This window comes from Hypanus sabinus, chromosome 1 (genome assembly GCF_030144855.1).
Source record: "Hypanus sabinus isolate sHypSab1 chromosome 1, sHypSab1.hap1, whole genome shotgun sequence".
In the NCBI taxonomy this organism is placed as follows: Eukaryota; Metazoa; Chordata; class Chondrichthyes; order Myliobatiformes; family Dasyatidae; genus Hypanus; species Hypanus sabinus.
In genome coordinates, this window is record NC_082706.1 from 92,506,467 (window position 1) to 92,524,757 (window position 18,291).

Genomic DNA, 18,291 nt, shown 5'->3' on the forward strand with positions numbered 1-18,291 from the left:
TATTTTTCTTTCCTCTGCCTTCTTTTCCCCATCCTTTCTGTCTATCTCTCTCCTTCAACTCCCCTTCAACCCATCTCACTCTCATCTTAGAATTCCCACAATTCTTTTTCTAGTTGGGCATGGTTAATCTAATTCATTACTCTGCTTTGAATAATGCATACCTTTGCCAATGTTGTTCAGTGGGGAAAAAAATGAACAAAATATGATTAAATCTTGTGTTGTCCTCTGCTTTTTGAATCTTCGCAGTGTGTTTCGTCTCCGAAGTCAGATGCGTGCTATTGCGAAAACTATTTCTGATCGCTGGTCAGAACGTACCAAGTCAGTGTATAACTTCAACCAGAGATTGTCAGATTCCTGGGATGAAGAGCTTTCAAGGTCGACCACTGAGCTATTTAGCTGGATAAGGCAGCAAAAGGTAAACACGGTCATTAAAAGAATCGATCTATTTAAGTTTAGTTTCTATTATGAGTTCCCTTGTCATTCTTAATTTCTTCCCCTTGCAAGAGATACTGCTAAGCCGTAAACTTACTCATTTTCAATGAAAATTACACCAGCATTTGGTGTTCAGTAGGGGCTCATCTTGGATGAAATTCATGTGTGTGTCTTTTAGACATTACCTGGAGGTAATTGTACTGACGTGATCTGGCAGCGTGTGCAGCAATGATTGAGACATTTTGCAGTGTTATTGTGCTATAAACAAAGTTTCAACCAAAACATTGACATTTCTGCTTGATTGTCCAGCAGATTGTCTGTGCTCTACAAAATGCTCTGTGCCTTTTACTTTAAGCCGAAGGTACCAAACTTGAAGCAGAATAGGGCAAAGTTTGGAAATATTAAAAAGGGAAATAGCTGGGAATATTCAACCAGTAGTGCAGCTTCTTCTAAGAGAAGAGGCAAAGTTAACAGCTTGTGTCAATGAGCAGAAACACCAGCCATATCCCACTGAACGGATGCTGACTTATCTGTTGAATAGTTACAGCATTTTCTGCTGTTAAATGAAGGGCATATGAGGACCCCATATAATTATATTCATCTCTTCAAAATAATTCCCTCATCTTTGCCCTCTGCAACACTATCCCTCCCCTGCTAAATGCTACTATTTTGCTCTTCCAAATCCAAGGCTGGTAATGTTTGAGTGAAAAGTGGAGAGAATTCTACATCACCCAGCCTTTCAGCAGTGTAACACTTGTAAAATCTATTATTCATGTGGTGAGTGTTATTTTGTATTACCTAATTTTAGTTTCTAATTTTGGCTGACAAAAAGATCAGAATCCAGTTTAATATCACTGGCATGTGCCGTGAACCTTGTTAACTCTGGCAAGGAGTGCGATGCAATACATGATAAATATAGGAAAAAAACTGAATTATAGTAAGTATATCAAGTTAAAATAAGAGGGCAAAAACAGAAATTTATAAAGTAGTTAAGTTGTGCTTATGGGTTTAATGTCCATTCAGAAATTGGATGGTAGAGGGGAAGAAGCTGTTCCTGAATCACTGAGTGTGTGCCTTCAAGCTTCTGTACCTTCTACCTGACAGTAACGATGAGAATGATTGGGTGGTAGGGGTCCTTAATAATGGACGCCGCCTTTTTAAGGCACTGCTCCTTGAAGGTGTCTTGGATATTATGGAGGCTAGTACTCATGATGAACTTCATGCAGTTTTTTTTAGATCCTGTGCAGAAGCACCCCCCTCCCCCCACACCAGATGGTGATGCAGTCAGAATGCTCTCTATGGTACAACTGTAGAAGTTTTTTAATGTTTCAGGTAATATCCTGATGTCCATTGTGCACATAGTTGATGATACCTCATATCACATGGTTCAAACTAATGGGTTCAAGTGTCCTAGATTCCCTGGGAGTGAAAGAGTATGTGTCTCCTGTGTGGAGAGTAGCCTTTTGATTGGTATCTAGAAGCCTTATTTCTTAGCACAACAGTTGGGGAATTTAATTTCATGTTTTTATATAAAAGGCTACTGTTGGTAATGCTAGCCATGAAATTACTGGATTGTTGTAAAAGCCCGTCAGGACAGATAACCTTCCACCTTTGCCTGAACTGGCCCACTCATTAGCTGAATACAAGCAGAGCAGTTGACCCTTGTTTGAGCAATAATGTTGGTCTAGACTGTGGCATCTGCACAATTTGATAAAATAACTTGGTGTGCAAGTTGTGAACAAGCTCTTGTGTTTTTGACCAATGAATACTACAAAGGAGGAAGCTATCATTGTTTAATTCCAAAGGAACTGGAAATCCCCAGAATCTCTATCCACGGTAATCTGATAGCTACTGTAATCTGATGAAGGACATCCACTTCCTCAGCTGGACGAGATTTCAGTGCTGGTTGAGATGTGGGCATTCACAAGTTGGAAGTTACTGCATGATGCAGTGTATATTTTGCAAGGGAACATGTTATGTACTTGAATGTCTGGGGCAAACAGACACATGTCCATAATCTGGATCTAATGTCGCACTCGGGTGATTATTTGGGTTGATGGTGAAACCTTGCCTACCCTGCTCATCTGAACTATTAATATATGGACTTCGACTGCAGCACTTGCATTCTCTTCCGACAAGAGTCAACCAATTAATTCCCTTTTGTTATATTCTGTCTGTGCCATCCATATTTTTGTGAGCTTAGTCTGCCAGAAAATGCCAGGACCTATTTGCATCAGTGTTTAGTGCAAGTGCACTAGTTTGGACAGTTGTCTTGAGTGTAAGATCTGTTTCCCATTTCTGTGTCAGCAGATTGTTGAAAATATAATTTCACTTATGCAGTGACACAAACCTTAAATGTCACTACACTTGCTTGTTTTAATCATAAGCCACTGCACCATATTCATCGTTATGATTATTAAAAGTAATGAAATATTGCTCATATTATGTTGCTGGGTTAAATAGATTATCTTATATAAAATAATCTTTGCTAAATCACCAAGGTTGTGGTAATGGATATTCTATCTACCTGTGGCCTGTTCTGTCAGTGTGACTTGTGTAATGTGTATAGGATGCACTGCAGAGTTGAGAACAAGGTAAAAGTAATGCAGTACTTGAACCATGCAATATGTTGCACAAGATAAAGCTGAAATGTGATGATGTCAGAGGAAGGATACTGAAAATTTGCAGTGGAAGTGGTTTAATTGTCTGAAATAATCTTTGGATAAAGGTTTGAATTTTCCTTTGGAAGTGGGAGAGAAAATATTGAAGAGAATAATTTAGTAGCACATGAGAGATTTTCCTTCCTAAGATGGTCTTAAAATGTTTAAATCCAGCAGTATCAAATGTAGAGAAAATTACTATTGACAGATTACTATGCAGACAGTTAATATCCTATTCTAAATCTTGAGTGCTCTTTGGATATGTCTGTGGCCTGAGTCTTTGGTTGCATATCATATCACAATAATATTTATAAATGAGGCTTATCAACTCCAACATAATATTCAAATAGAATTGTGTGACAGGATGGTTTTGAGGAGATGCTTCAAAAATCTACACTCTTGTCAGATTTTTCTCTTTTTTTTTCTCGGTGCAGCTTAATTTAGACTCTCAAGAATGGGGTGTGGATGCTGCCTCCGTAGAGCTGCAGATCAGTAATCACAGAAAGTACCACAAGAGCCTTGAAGATGCTCGCTGGAAAATAGAAAAAATGAAATCAGAGCAGGTAAGTGTCTGAAGTTGTTGTCCAATGCTACTTTTTGTCCAGGCTGTGAGTCACTCATTGCAAATGGAAGTGTGTGTGTGGACAGGAGGCCAGTGCTCCATCATAGTACTCAAAGATCTATTCATCCAAAGAAATCCTCCAGGCAGACTTACGCTATTCTAGATCCAGCCAAAAGTGGAATGTTTGCACTTATTTAAAAAGTTCATTTCCTGAACTTGCTTGTGTTTAGAGTCTTTGACTAAGAAGAGCAAGATATCATGGCTGGAGACTTTTGCTCTTCTGATGCAAAGGTTTTTATGATTTGCTGTTCTTTAAAGTGGCAAGAGGGGATGTTGCAGCTCTGGACTGTTGTGTGAATGAAGTCGCAGGAGAGAAGTAGTGATAGATAGAAAGCAGTCTCTTTGACACTATCACAAATAAGCTGATAGCCTTCGGAGGGAGGGAGGGCAAGAGGGAGACCCTCTCCCTCGGTGTAAGAGGTCTGCTTGACCCAACACTATGCAACATTTTATGTGCTAAAGATCAAAGAAAATTTCAGGACAGTTGAAACAAACCCATAATTACAATGCTTCCTTTGAATTACATGTAATAGTTTCAAATGCCTGGATCTTCCCACCAACACACCTACCTGTCTGCACCTATATTACAGGCAGCCAAGTACATACAAGTAATGAATTTAAATCAACATGTCTGTTCTTCCAATTATCTTGGTTCACTGTCCTTGGGAACCCATTGTTCAGAGCTGCATTTTGGACTTAATCCACGGTTCATATTTGAATCTGAACATTAGTGGCAGAGGTCAGTTAAAGTTGCGTGCTAACCCCAAAAATTGCACTACCCTGGCAGTTTATGGATTACTAAAGACAACCATACTTGAAATGTGACAGAAGTAATGACTCTCACAAAATACTGCCTAGCCTACTAAGTTCCTCCGGCATTTTGTGTGTGTTACTCGGATATCCAGCATCTGCAGGTTTTTTCTTGGAAGCAGTGATTCAGACTGGTTTATTGTCACAAGCACCAGGGTGCAATGGAATTGGCTGCTGTCATGAAGCTTGGAGAGTGAGCAGTATATAGGGTAATAATAAATGACACTGTAGATATAGTGGGCACAAAACGACATAAAAGTACAAAGTATAATATAAGAGGAAGTGCTAAAAGTATTTTAGTGTGTGGAAAGGTCACTCAACATAACTTGGAATAGGTCAACAAGTATTAATAAGGTAGCCAATGTGAAAGGGGAAATTGAAGATGTTAGGTAAACATTGCATTCTGTTGCAGTGTGGGTGCTTTGTTTTAGGTTTGTGGGCTCTAGCAATGATTGCATTGTTCTAATATGGCTGTGAGTTCCTTAAAGATTGGAGATACCATGAAAGCAATTTCACCTCCCCCTTCTTCCATTCCCTATTCTGACCCTTTACCTCTTCTCATCTACCTGTCTTCTCCTCTTACTCCAATGGTCCACTCCTCTCCTATTAGATACCTTCTCCAACCCATGATGTGCCCACCCACCTGGCTTCACCTTCTAGCTATCCTACCCCCCACCCCCAACCATTTCATACTGGCTTCTTCACCCATCCTTTCCAGTCCTGAAGAAGGGTCTCCGCCTGCAACATAGAACATAGAAATCTACAGCACATTTCAGGCCCTTCAGCCCACATGTAACCTACTCTAGAAACTGCCTAGAATTACCCTACCTATATGTCAACAGTCTATTCACTTCCATAGATGTTGCCTGGCCTGCTGAGCTCCCCCAGCATTTGTGTGAATTACTATGAAAGCCTTTCCACGTATCAAAACATATCTGGAAAGTCTTCAGTGTCGTTGTTTGCCCAGGGTGCTGTCTCTTTTTATCATTGACACTTGAATCCCACAAAATGAATCATGGTAAAGTATCATCTCTTGGCTGAAGAAAATGTGAACAGAGAGCAGAAATGTACATCGAAGGTATCGTCAGTGAAAATTTTCTCAAAAGTGATCATTTAACAGAAATCTACAAGAGACTATAAGATATTTGTCCTGTCATATATGCAAAAAGAACAATATAATAGCAACTGTATGTTGAACTTAATTTCATAAGGTACTGTTTCTGTAGAATTCAATACCAAATTTCTGCAAGGGCCTTTTCTCCCTTGGACCACATTAGGCAGGTTTAATGTTGAGACAACTGTATTTTATACATGTTAAAGGACATAATGCCCTCTGCTGGTAATTTTAAAAGTTTTTTTTAAGTTGTATTGTTTTCATGAAGTTTTGCAACAAAGGAAGTCCTGCCCAGAATACTCGAGTACTTCATAAATATGTCAATTGCAGCAGAATCCCTTTTATTGCATGTTGGTGTGCCTACAGTTGCTTTAAAATATCCAAATCTAAATGCAAAAATACTTACACAATTAGTATTACACAATATGCCTTCGAGTAAAGGCAGCCTAAACTGTGGCAGGCAAAAAGCCTGTCAATAAAATTTGCATGGTAAAAACAATTTTAGTTTATGGCTAAATGTCTCTGGACATTCCATGACCACCCATATTAAGAGTTTATAAATATTTATTTTCATGTCCACGCAGCATAAATGGAGGCTGTTCTGTCCACTGAGTCCATGGTTATCCTCACCTGAGCACGTAGTAACATTTCTACTTTTATCACATATGCTTTTATGTCTGTAAATTTTTATAGATAAGAGATCTTGGGGGGGAAAAATGTGCACCAGTGTCATCACATCATGAAGTCATAAGCATTTTTACAGTGCTGCGTAAAGGAGTTCTGAGCGTGCCTCCTGTTGTTGCCGTGCTTGATGCCTTGAGAATGTTTAGCACAAGGCAAAGTTGAATATGCTTCGATAGTTTAGAACTTAGCTGCTGGACATGTATATACACTGCACTAGAATGAGGTCCTCAATTGTACAAAAATTAGATGGCATAGAATTTCCATTTCATTGTGCAAAATACAAATTATTAATTTGCTTTGCTCTATGGGAACATGAGATACCCAGCACGCAATTTGTATATTGACTGAATCTGAATGCTGGGTGGATTCCTACCTCATTTACTGGTCATCAGTATTATATAGTCGGAAAGGAACTGTCGCGGGCGTCCTCAACTGTGTCCCATGAAATCTCGTGGCATTGTTAACTTCAGGCAAGGAAGCCTTCTGCTGATTAATACCTACTGCCCACCACCCCCACCCCTGAGCTAATGAATCGGTACGACCCCACACAGCACATCATTTTGCTTTCAATTATATTGTGAGCCTTATCGCAGATGCCCTACGGTTATGTACACTCCCATGAAAATGCAGGATAGAATCAAACCACGCTTAATATCACTGGCAAATGTCATGAAATTTGCTTTGTGGCAGCAGTACATCTGAATGCATTATAAAAACTGTAAATTACAATAGATAAATATTTATTACAATTACATTAAATAAGTAGTACAAAAAAATGAACAAAAATAAGGAGGAAGTGTACATGGGCTTATTGTCCATTCAGAAATATGATGGCAGAGGGGATGAAGCTGTTCGTAAAACATTTGAGTATGTGTCTTCAGTCTCCTGTACCACCACCTTTCTGGTAGCAATATGGTAGAAGAGGGCATGTCCTGGATAATGGGGGTCCTTCCTGATAGACACTCTCTCTTTCAAACATGGCCTTTTGAAGATGTCCTCGATGGTGGGGAGGCTAGTGCCCACAGTGGAACTGGCTGAGTTTACAACTTTCTGCAGCTTTTTCCAATCCTGCAGTGGCCCCTCCGTGCCAGATGTTGTTGCAACTAGTTAGAATGATCTCAGTGGTACATCTAGAAATTTGTGAGAGTCTTTGGTGACATAACAAGTCTCATCAAACTCCTGTAGTTACTGTCATGCCATCTTTATTATTGCATTAAGATGTTGGATCCAGGATAGATCCCTAAATGTAGACACCCAGGAACTTGAAACTGCTCACCCTTTCCATTGCTGATCCCTCAATGAGGACTGCTGTGTATTCCCTCGACTTCCCCTTCCCGAAGTCCACAGTCCTTGGTCTCACTGACATTGAGTGCAATGTTGTTGCTGTGACACCACTCGACCAGCTGAACTACCTCACTCCTGTAGGCTGACTCGTCACCATCTGAAACTCAGCCAACAGTAGTTGTGTCAGAGGCAAATTTATAGATGGCGTCTGAGCTGTGTTAAGCCACACAATCATGAATGTGGAGAGAGTAGAGTAGTGGGCTAAGCACGCATCCCTGAGGTGTGCCAGTGTTGATTGTCAGTGAATAGCAGCTGTTATTTCCAATCTGTGCAGACTGTGGTCTCCTGATAAGGAAGTTGAGGATCCAGTTGCAGAAGGGTACAGAGGCCCAGGTTGATGATGAATAATAAGTATAGTATACTTATAATAAGTATAGTGTTGGATAGTAATTTTAAATTTATAAAATGCTAGGATATGACCCTCAGCTGCATTTTTATCTTTAATCATTAAGTGGCAACAGACCAGATGCATGACATTGATAATCTTTCTCTGGTCTCCAACACAATATTTTCCTTGGGTTAAAATATCTAAAGCCCTCTGCCCAGCTTCTCTCCTGTGGTGTCTTTTTGCTGGATGTGCTTTTGTTGGTGAAAGTGCAGAAGGATATAGATTGAAGAATTTTCATTGTGGGGAGAGATTGTGCTTGTTTGCCAGGGAAGAAAGGAGGCTGAGGGGGGTGACCTGATAGAACAATGCAAGATTATGACCGCCAGAGATGATCGTTTTTTTTTACTAGGGTAGAGCTATCAAAAATAAGAGGGCATGTGTTTGAGGTAGGCATGGGGGTGGGGAGGGGTAAGTTTTTATGCAGTAGTTGATATCTGGAATGCACTGCCAGAATAAGATGGAGGACTCTGATCCAGTCACTATGTTTAAGAGTTGTTTGGGTAGATACTAAATGTACAAAGCATAGAAGGATGTGGACAAATGTGATTAATGTCGGTGGCAAAAGGGTAGGTATAGATGTGGTGGGCAAAAGTGCTGCCTTCGGCTATGTCATCACTCTATTCTGCAGGTTGGAATCTAGAGGAAACCTAGGCGAAATTATGACCAAGAAATCCAGCTGTCCAGTAATAGGTTTTTTTTTGGATTTATCAGCTGTGGCAAGATTTTTCATTGTGGCAAGGTACCCAAGACCTAATGTCTTGGGTATCATTTGTAATATTAAAAATAGTTCTAATTAAATTTGAAAGAAGATGGCCTGCAAGAGATTCTTCTAGTGTTGTATGCAGTGTTTGGCACAGTTTGTATCATGACAATTTAGAGATTTGTCAAATCCATTTACAATATCTGAATTTAAGATGCAGTTCCGGTTTTAGATGGCGCTGGTGATGCACGTCGACAACTCGCTGGTGGCAGATAAAGCATCTAAATATTTTATTAATCACTTCTGGTAAATGATCCCTGTAAACAATAGTCTATAATGTCCCTGTCAGAGCTGAGCTTTTGAATTGCCTGTACGGCATGGCACTTTTACAGTGGGAGCTGAAGTCGTGAAGGTGCAAGATGGTTGTGTTGTGGCATGTGCAGGCCGATACAGGGCAGCGAATTCATGGCCGTTGCTGGTGCGACCTTGAAGACAATTTGATCCAGCAGAACTGAGGCAAGGAGGGCGGAGGCGATGTAGAGACAAGGCGGCGAGGCCTGGACCTGGGGCCCCAGAGCAAGGAAAGACCCGAAGTTCGATCAATTTCAGCACCGAGCCGAATGGGAAAAATTGGGTACAGGCTGAATTGAGGTGGCGGGACAAGAGTGTATCGAAATGGCAGGGCTTGGGTCCGAGAGCAAGATCTGAAATTTGGATGATTCAAAGGCTGGGCCAGATTGGAAAGGTCAGGGTGTTGGGGCTGGGTCAGTTTGCTGTCCCATGAGATATGCTCATTTCTGCACTCAGCTGTGGCCTGCAACCTTCCCAGTGTGGCTTCACTTCCTGAACACAGATTCTGAAATGTATTGTTTACTTTTATTATTTGTTGTCTTCCCCCCGCGCATTGGGTGTTTGCTCTTAGTTTGTTTTAATGGGTTCTATTGTGTTTCTTTGTTTTGTTACTGCCTGTAAGGAGATGAATCTCGAGGTTGTATAAACTATGCATACTTTGATAACAAACATACTTTGGACTCTGACTTTAGAATTGGACTGCACATGTTCCAGTGTCAGGTTTTCCTGCTTCTTTACAAATTAGATCCAACACACATTCCCAAGTTGTGATTAGTTTTTTTTTCCATTTTCTCTCACAGCATGACAACCATTCTAACAACTACAGGGATGCCATTGAAGCAATAGAAAATGAATACGAAACAATGTTGGTAAGTGGAATTGATTAATGAAGCTGAGATCAGATTTTTTTTTTGGTGATTTGGGCAACATGGGACCAGCTGTTCTTGTATTCTCTTTTTAATTCAAAGAGACAGTGATTTGCTTCCATATCTCAACATCTAATAATGATTACAACAGGGAAGGAGGCCAGCGGACTCATTGAGTCCATGCTGGTCCTGTGCTAGTCCCACTCCACTGCCCTCTTTCCTATTCTTTCAAATCCCAACCTAGCTGTTTTTGAATGCTACAATTGAATCAGTTTACATTACTGCCCCTCACAAGGCATTCCTAACACTACCACTCAATTCATACATTTTGTTTCCTTGTATGAGCTTGTCCCTTTTACTAATCACCTTTAATCTTTATCCCTCATCTCTTGAACCTCCCATCACTGGGAACAGTTCTGCTTTTCTAGTTAACATCTACTCTATCTAGAGCCTTCAGAAACACAATACTCCTAATAGATCCCTTCTCAAACTCCTTTGTTCCAGGAGCAAGTCCAGCTCTGTCTTTGCATCTGCTAAACTCCCTCATCCTTGGAATCATCTTAATAAACTACTTCTGCAGCTTTTCTAAAGCTTTTTGTCTCTTTCAGAACTTTATCTGCTTTTTTCCCCCACTTCACCAAAATACCATAAATCTCTGCTTTTATATTATTATTTGACTCTGCATCAATTACCATTGCAAAAGAAAGCTCCAGATTTTCACATTTTCCAACTTCCCTCTTGGCTAGAATCTTTCCATTTTCGCTCTGGACCTATGTTCTGAAATCAAGGGAAATTTAATCAATCTTCCCCAATAGTTCTTCCTTCAGACTTTGAGTGGATCACCTCAGAACTGATGAGATCCAAGAGAATTTAACTCTTGTTTCTCTATTCCTCTGTGTAATTAACTAATTAATAATGATGTTTTGTTCTTTCTATACACTTTAGAAAGCTTCAGCGGATAGACTTGATCAAATGAGAAAGTTTCAGGACATCATTCAAGCCACCTCCAATGAGATTATGTGGATTAATGACCGCGAGGAAGAAGAACTTGTCTACGATTGGAGTGACAAGAATACTGACATGTCTCAGAAGCAAGAAGCGTTCTCGGTAAGTTGAAACAAACAGAAATGATTGACAGAAGATGTGTCCTGCAATTAGGAGTTAGACATTTTGGTATTTGTCATCACTGTGTAACTATTATTCTACTTTGAGATAGATTCTCTCTGCACGCCAAGTAGGTGGATCACATGTGGATGCTGTTGCAGAGACTGCTGACCCCAGTATTTAACTAAATCCTTGAACCACCATCTTGTGAATAAGATTGTACACATCCGACTGTAGAACAAACCATCCAATTAGTCTCCTCGCTTTGTACTTGTGTGGGCCCTGTTTAAAGGCAACTAAACAGTTTGCATCAGGTGCTCTATTTGGTAGCTAGTACTCCAGTTGTGATCTTTCTAAGTACTGCTATGCATCTCCAAGCTCATCCACATGGGGGTTCTGGACTCTCACAAACGCAGAGTCCAAATCAGGAACACCAACTGACTAGGGTTTTCCCCATCCTCATTTGGAGAAAAATCAAATACTCTTAGAGGCTATTTCTTACAAATTATTCTTATAGAATATTCTAATATATTTTGCTAGTCTTGAAATTCCTTCTACATTTACTATATAGTTTTGAAAATGTTCACCTTCTGTAGAATAACTTGATCCTTGAAGCATCCTGGTACCTGGGTTGAAATATCTGTCATTTAAATATCAAAACATTGCATAAGGTATAAATTTTTGTTTAATGTTGTGGCTTATGTGCCTTATCAAAAATGGTGGGGGGGGGGGTGGGGTGGGGGGGAGAGTAGAATTGTACTTAATTGCCTTTTACTTAATTTTGCATTTATAGAATCTAAACCTGCAGCCATCAGGAACTAGGGTTAATCAATAGTCCATATTTGGCTGGCATGCAAACAGTGGGATTGGCTCTTTGATCTAAACTTCTGAGATTCAATGAAAGGAAAAGATGCTTGCCAGAACATTAGCAAATGATTTAGTTTAAAGATTTGAAGCAGAAATCTCCAATATTATGTATGTTGAAGGTGCAATTATGGCCTCATGTTCAGGTATAGTTCTGAAAGCCACTGGAGTCAATTAAGCTGTAGTTTGGGTGAAATGTACAATTGCAGCAGCTACTGTATTATTCAGTTACCAGTGACCAAGGATAAATTTCTAACTTCTCTATGTTCTGAAGTCTGGTTAAAATGGCAACACCAACTTTTTACAAATTTGTTTTCTGTGCTGATAGAATTTCTTCAGTATTTTGCATCCTGTATAATGAACCTGTGGTAATGAATGCAAAGTGGCCTGAATGCCTGCTTTCTGATACGAGGATACCTGGGACTGTGATGCACATGTTTTGAAATAACTCTCTTAATTCCCTGCGAAAGCTGTAGGCTATGCACTCAGACAGGAGGGACGGCAGATGCTGGATTCTGGAGCAACCAGCAGTCTACTGGAGAAACTTAATGGATCAAAACCCATTTACCCCAAAATGTTGACTCGCTGAGTTCCCCCAGAGATAGTTTGTCACTCAGAACACGAACCAACTGTGCAGCCCACATTCTTTAGTCTCCTGTGGGAGCAGCAGTATTGCTATCCCTTGTATTTTGTATTTCTTTGTGAATGCTGTTTAGATACTAATTGTTTATCAGGATGGTTATCTGGCATGATGCTGTATGTAAACTAATGCCAAAATAACAATTCTATTGAAGATTTTTCAAAAAGCTCAATGGATTATGTACCAGAAGAGGCAAAGAGAGTGATCTTATTACAGTCGTTCGGCCTGTTGTCAGTGTTTGATATTGTGTTTGTGGGGGAACCTTTATTAAGTTACACACATTTTGCTGTGCTGCTTTGCATCTTGTAGTTAATTGTTAAAATTTGTCTCTTTTTTAATTAGGTGTTGATGAGCCAGTTGGAAGATAAAGAAAAGCAGTTAAACAGACTCAAACAAGATGGTGACCAGCAAGTAGCAAATAAGCATCCTGCATCTGACAAAATTGAGGTGGGGTATCCGGCAATCACTCAGCATGGGTAGAGCAGGGCCTGATTTAATAGGCCTCATTCTAGTTTGCAGTCAATTATAGACACACAAGCTGCAGTACTTGCATCAGTACGTATGTTCCCATAGGGCCACTTATATTAATGATGTTACATAGCATTCATTACCTAGGTATCTATACAAGATGTTAAGAGAGAATTGCTGCCAGCTTTAAATTTAGTTAGTTGTTGTTTTAGCATCCAGTTCCTTCATTATTTTAATGGAGCTCTTTAAGATGACCACTGTTTTTGGGGGGGGGGGTAACTTTCAATACAAAATTGGTAGAGCTGATGCCTGAATTCTTAGCTGCTGCTGTCTTTATTTGATAGAAATTGTATAGAATAGTTAAGTTTATTTAAATGCTAAAGTATGATGAAACCCTGTTTAACATTGTACAATAGCAATATTATTTCCAAATTAGAAGTACTAGGCATGTACGTTCTGCAAAATTCTTATTATTAGAGTCTGGACAACTAACTGCATCTCATTTAAATTCTATTCAGTATAGGGCATTGCTCTTTGGGATTTAATATCAAACATCATAATTTTAAGCATCAGTGATTTTTTAAACTGATGTTTAATATTTTTAAGCAATGAGGCCATAGCTTGCAACAGATCAGATAATATATATCTTCCAGAAACTACGAAGTACAGTGTAAACATTTATTGTTTCCAATTTTGTTTACTACTGACTTGCTGTATATAGAACAAGCGGTATTTGGAGTTTTCAGATTCATCTCAAAGTATGTACAGGATTCTTTGCTTCCATTAATCACCAGAAATCCTTAATCCCTTGTACATAAGGCATGAAAATACCAACCTCACATTTTGTAAATAGTTTCATAAGGCAATTTTTTAAAAAAAGTAATTCCTTTGGAGTTTTTTGGCTGAAATAAACACCACAGGTTTGGTAATTCCCTTGCAGAAAAGACTGAGGAAACATTAATGCAAAAGTTCCACACTTAATTAGACTAATTTTTTTCCAAACACTTAAGATTTGAATGAGAGCAGTGCTAAAGTTTGATGTTGGGCAAAATAATTCTAAAGAGAAAAAACAACTACAGTGTGATGAATGTTTTTAATAAGACGATTGAAAAAATGTGTAATACAGTAACATACTACCTCTAATCTTGTCATATTTTTAAAAAAACTTCAGAAACATACAGTTCATCACCTAGGCCATTTCTCCAAACAACATCCACTAGCCAGATCACTGAATGATACACTTAATTTGCAGTATGTATTCTTAACCTCAGCACACTTTTTTTTAATCTATGTGCTGCTTCATCCCTTGTCATACTCCTAGGTTTGGCATCAGATCAGATAGTATTTTTAAAGGTGCTGCAGACATAGAACTAGCAGGAACATCAAATCAGTTATATTCAACATGCCAAATTATTCATTTATCAGAATGTTGGTTTTTGTGTAAGTAAACAGCATTTGTACTAAAGAGAAATCTGTGATTTTTTTTTTCTTGCACTACAGGCATACATTGATACTTTGCAAACCCAATGGAGTTGGATTCTTCAGCTTACTAGATGCATTGAGGTTCATCTGAAGGAGAATTCCAATTACTTTCAGGTAGATTTAAAAGATCAATACCAGCGAATGCAACTTTGAAAATAATGTGCGTGCTATAGTTTTAGTTTGACATGATTGACATTTCATTTTGGAGACGGAAGAGGTGCAGGGAAAACAAAAATACAGCAAATGCTGAAAATCTTGAGAATAACAAACAATGCTGAAAATATTCAGCAGGTCAAACAGTATCCACAGAGAAAAAAAGAGATTTTTCATCAGGATTGAGCTCCATGAAAAGGATGTTAACCTGAAATAATAGCACTGCTACTTGCTCTATAGATACTGCCTAACTTGCTGACTTTCCAGTATTGTCTGCTTTTATATTAAGACAAAACTAATGTTCATGTCATCATGTGGACTAGCACACTTAATCATTCTAACTTGTGTACCGGGCCAAGTTGGGCGGACTAATTGAAGGAAAATGCTTTAATCGACAAGAAGGGAATTAATCAACTGAACTTCACTCTGTTGCATCTTTTCAGATTCTGTTTTTATCATTTTACAGTTTTTTGAGGATGCGCAAGTAACTGAAAACTCTCTGAAGAAAATGCAGGATTCCCTAAGACAGAAATATGTTTGTGACAGGTCAACAACGCTGCCGCAATTGGAGAAGATGATTGTAGAAGCTGAGGTAATTTTAAAGCAGAAGATGGTTGAATGTCTGCAAAGACCCCAGATTTTTGAAAGTGTTTCCCTGTGGAACATTGATGTTTTTTTTCATTCGTGAAGCGGTAGTGGTCTATTGTTTTGTCTTGTTTCCTATCGACCCTTACATTGCTTATAGTTTCCATGGAGAGAAGGGAACTGAACCAACTGCAATGTCATGCAAAAGAGAATGCACTAGATATTCCTGGTTTACTTTCTGAACTCCTGCTAATAGACTATTGCACTGAGATTTGAAAAGTCAATTTGAAAATAAGGGGAAGACTCAGAACTGAAGTAAAAATAATTAAATTTGTATTCTATTACTTTTGATTAATGTACTTCTCAAATCCTACACTCTCGCTTGGAATTGAAGCAGCACCAATCTGTGTGGTTTCTATATGGATGTTGTGTTGGATTTCTTTGATTCTACTACAGAATGATGTGATCGTCAAAGTGACTTTGACTTTGTTTTCTTTTTTCTTTGCAGAAAGATAAGGAGAAAATCCATGACTACAAAAGACAAGTGTCAAACTTGGTCAACAAGTCAAAGAAGATAGTGCAGTTAAAACCACGCAATCCAACTACTAGTATCGACAAACGGGGTCCAAACCGAGTCATTCTCAAGGCTCTTTGTGACTACAAACAGGATCAGGTATTGTCGTAGTTCTGCTTGCTTTTTTTTTCTGGCAGCAAGCCCTTGTCAGTCCAATGCTATCCACAAAATCAACCATGGTGGAGTGGATCAGGTGTTGATAGGCAGACTGCTTTCAATGAAGGTAGATGGTTTTGGAATGTCCTGACTTTGTTGGTGTCAGAGTTCATTGGAAGCTGAAGGGCCAGTTCAGTTAAAGTGAGAAGCTATATGTTCTTTAGATAGGGCCTGTAATGTGCTGTAGATTTTCTGTTTCTATATTTTTTTATTTAAAGAATGTGGTGGGTAGAGCAGCAAGAAATTGTCAACACTGCAGGTCAAAGCCTTGTAAATTCTTCAATTGGACAGAGTTCCACAGAAGCAGTGTCATTAATCACCTCATTAACTTGACCAATTTTAATTTTGCATCCTTTTATCTTCTAGTTCAGGTAATTGTACAGTAAATTAGGAAATTTGATTCAATTGAAGCTAGGCAAAGATGTGTGTACAAAATTATGGATGTAGGTAAGGTAAATGCAAGAAGGCTTTTTCTTTTACCCCAGTGAGCATGGATGAGACTAGAACAAAAGGTCGTAGGTTAAGGGTGAAAGGGGAATGAAGGGGAAATTCTTCACTCAGAGGATGGTGTGTATGGAATGAGCTGCTGGTGTGGTGGTGGGGCATGCGGGTTTGATTTCAGCATTTAAGAGAAGTTTGGACAAGTACAGGGAGGGATGGGAGGCTGTTGTTGGAAATTGGGTTCGCAGGTTCATGATTGGGACAGAAGATGCACAGCTGCTGGTAAGTAGGTTAGCTATTTATTTACAAGATAAAACTGACACTGAACTCTTCAAGCTAAACTCTGTTTGGAATACAGTACTTATCTAAACTGAGCGCCTGAAGTAACAGGACAAAACAGACACTAAAATCACCCACAGTGGCTTATACATATCTAAAGTCTGGTCCTGGGCCCTCTATACTGTAGCACACCCACCACTGGCTACCATTTCCACAGTACCCTTGCCTACCTGGTCCACGGTGACCCTAGAGGGAAAGAGGCTGCATGGTTTTTGCATGCTAGATTTAAACTCTACCAGGGCTGTGCGTCATCTGCTAAACAGGAGCTAGTGGGAGGGGTTGCGGAGCTCATTACCCTGCCTCCCACGGGGAAGTGGCTTTCAGTGAGCAGGTAATGTAAAGACACTAACTGCAACAGTGGGTATGGTGCAGGTCAATGGGACCAGGCCTGTACAGACTAGAAGGGCCAAAAGGCCTGTTTCTTTGTTCATGTTCTGATTTCCAGGGAACTGTTTGTGGTGGTGACAAAATATCACGTTTGAGGATGTGCAGTAATTCAATGAGTTGCTGTCAGTTTTCAATCTTTACTGCAAATCTTATTTGGTTAGTGTCAGGTTGGGCCCTGTGTTGTTACGGTACCAATGAACCATGATTAAAAGTATCTCTTAAAGCTATGCATGTCACCGAATAGCATGGTTAACTTGTAAAATGAGTTTTGCTGAGCATTTGTATTCATAGAAAGATTTTCTTGTGCTTGGTGTAACATTGGATTGCAATACTATAGTAATTTAATATTTTAATGTAAAGAGGGTTTCTTCTTTTTGTTAACTAGCAGGAATGCTAATTTACTGATAACGAGAATGGTATTTCTTTGTAAACCAAATGGGGATTAATGTTCTTTCTTCTGAGTCTGTAAGCTTTTGTTGACGGGCTTTTGGGCAGATCGGCGCAAGGGGGTCGAGAGAGAGGATGCAATGCTGTAAGCTGGGCGAGGATCGGACCCCCCTTTGGGGTCCGAGGCCGGGAGGTACTCCGAGGAGGGGGGGGGGGGGGGGATGAAGCTAAATGTGCTTGGTTGACCACTTGGAGGGTCCTGAGCTGCGAGTCGAGGAGTTCGGAGGGGATCGAATGGTGGCCAGAAGACTTCAGTAATTGAGCTCCAACGGTTGTGCACGAAGTGGTTTGGACTTTGATAAGTTTGGCGCCTTTTCTTTATCTTTTTCTCTTCATATATACTGTATCGTTATTAATCACTTAGTTATAGTAACCTTTATAAATTGTACTCATTTAATCGCTTATGGTGTACTGTCTGTTTTTGGGCGAGGCGGGGACATCATACAGCACCCACACCAGCTGATTACCCAGTTTGGCGGGGCCGAAGGCTGCTCCCCCTAGATGAAACGAGCTGAGCGAGCCTGAGGCGACCCAGGGGGTTACATTAACTAAAATTTTAGTTTTTAAACTGGCAATTCAATTAAATTTTTTTTAAACCATACTAGTCCTACTCTACAGGCTTTTGACTGGTCTTACAGGAGGCCAGTGTAAGAAGACTGACTAATTGATTAATTTATTTA

The 18,291-nt window shown here is 39.6% G+C and overlaps 1 protein-coding gene across 2 annotated transcripts in view; it reads left to right on the forward strand.

The window, feature by feature from the left end:
- LOC132395526 (desmoplakin-like) overlaps positions 1-18,291 on the forward strand; it is a 62,889-nt gene that overhangs the window by 7,915 nt on the left and 36,683 nt on the right. For both annotated transcript variants that reach the window (XM_059972283.1, XM_059972290.1), the window contains exons 4-11: positions 247-415; positions 3,527-3,655; positions 9,906-9,974; positions 10,917-11,078; positions 12,922-13,026; positions 14,548-14,643; positions 15,149-15,274; positions 15,776-15,940. In XM_059972283.1, the coding sequence (XP_059828266.1) occupies positions 247-415; positions 3,527-3,655; positions 9,906-9,974; positions 10,917-11,078; positions 12,922-13,026; positions 14,548-14,643; positions 15,149-15,274; positions 15,776-15,940 (1,021 nt within the window). The remainder of the gene's footprint in view (positions 1-246; positions 416-3,526; positions 3,656-9,905; positions 9,975-10,916; positions 11,079-12,921; positions 13,027-14,547; positions 14,644-15,148; positions 15,275-15,775; positions 15,941-18,291) is intronic.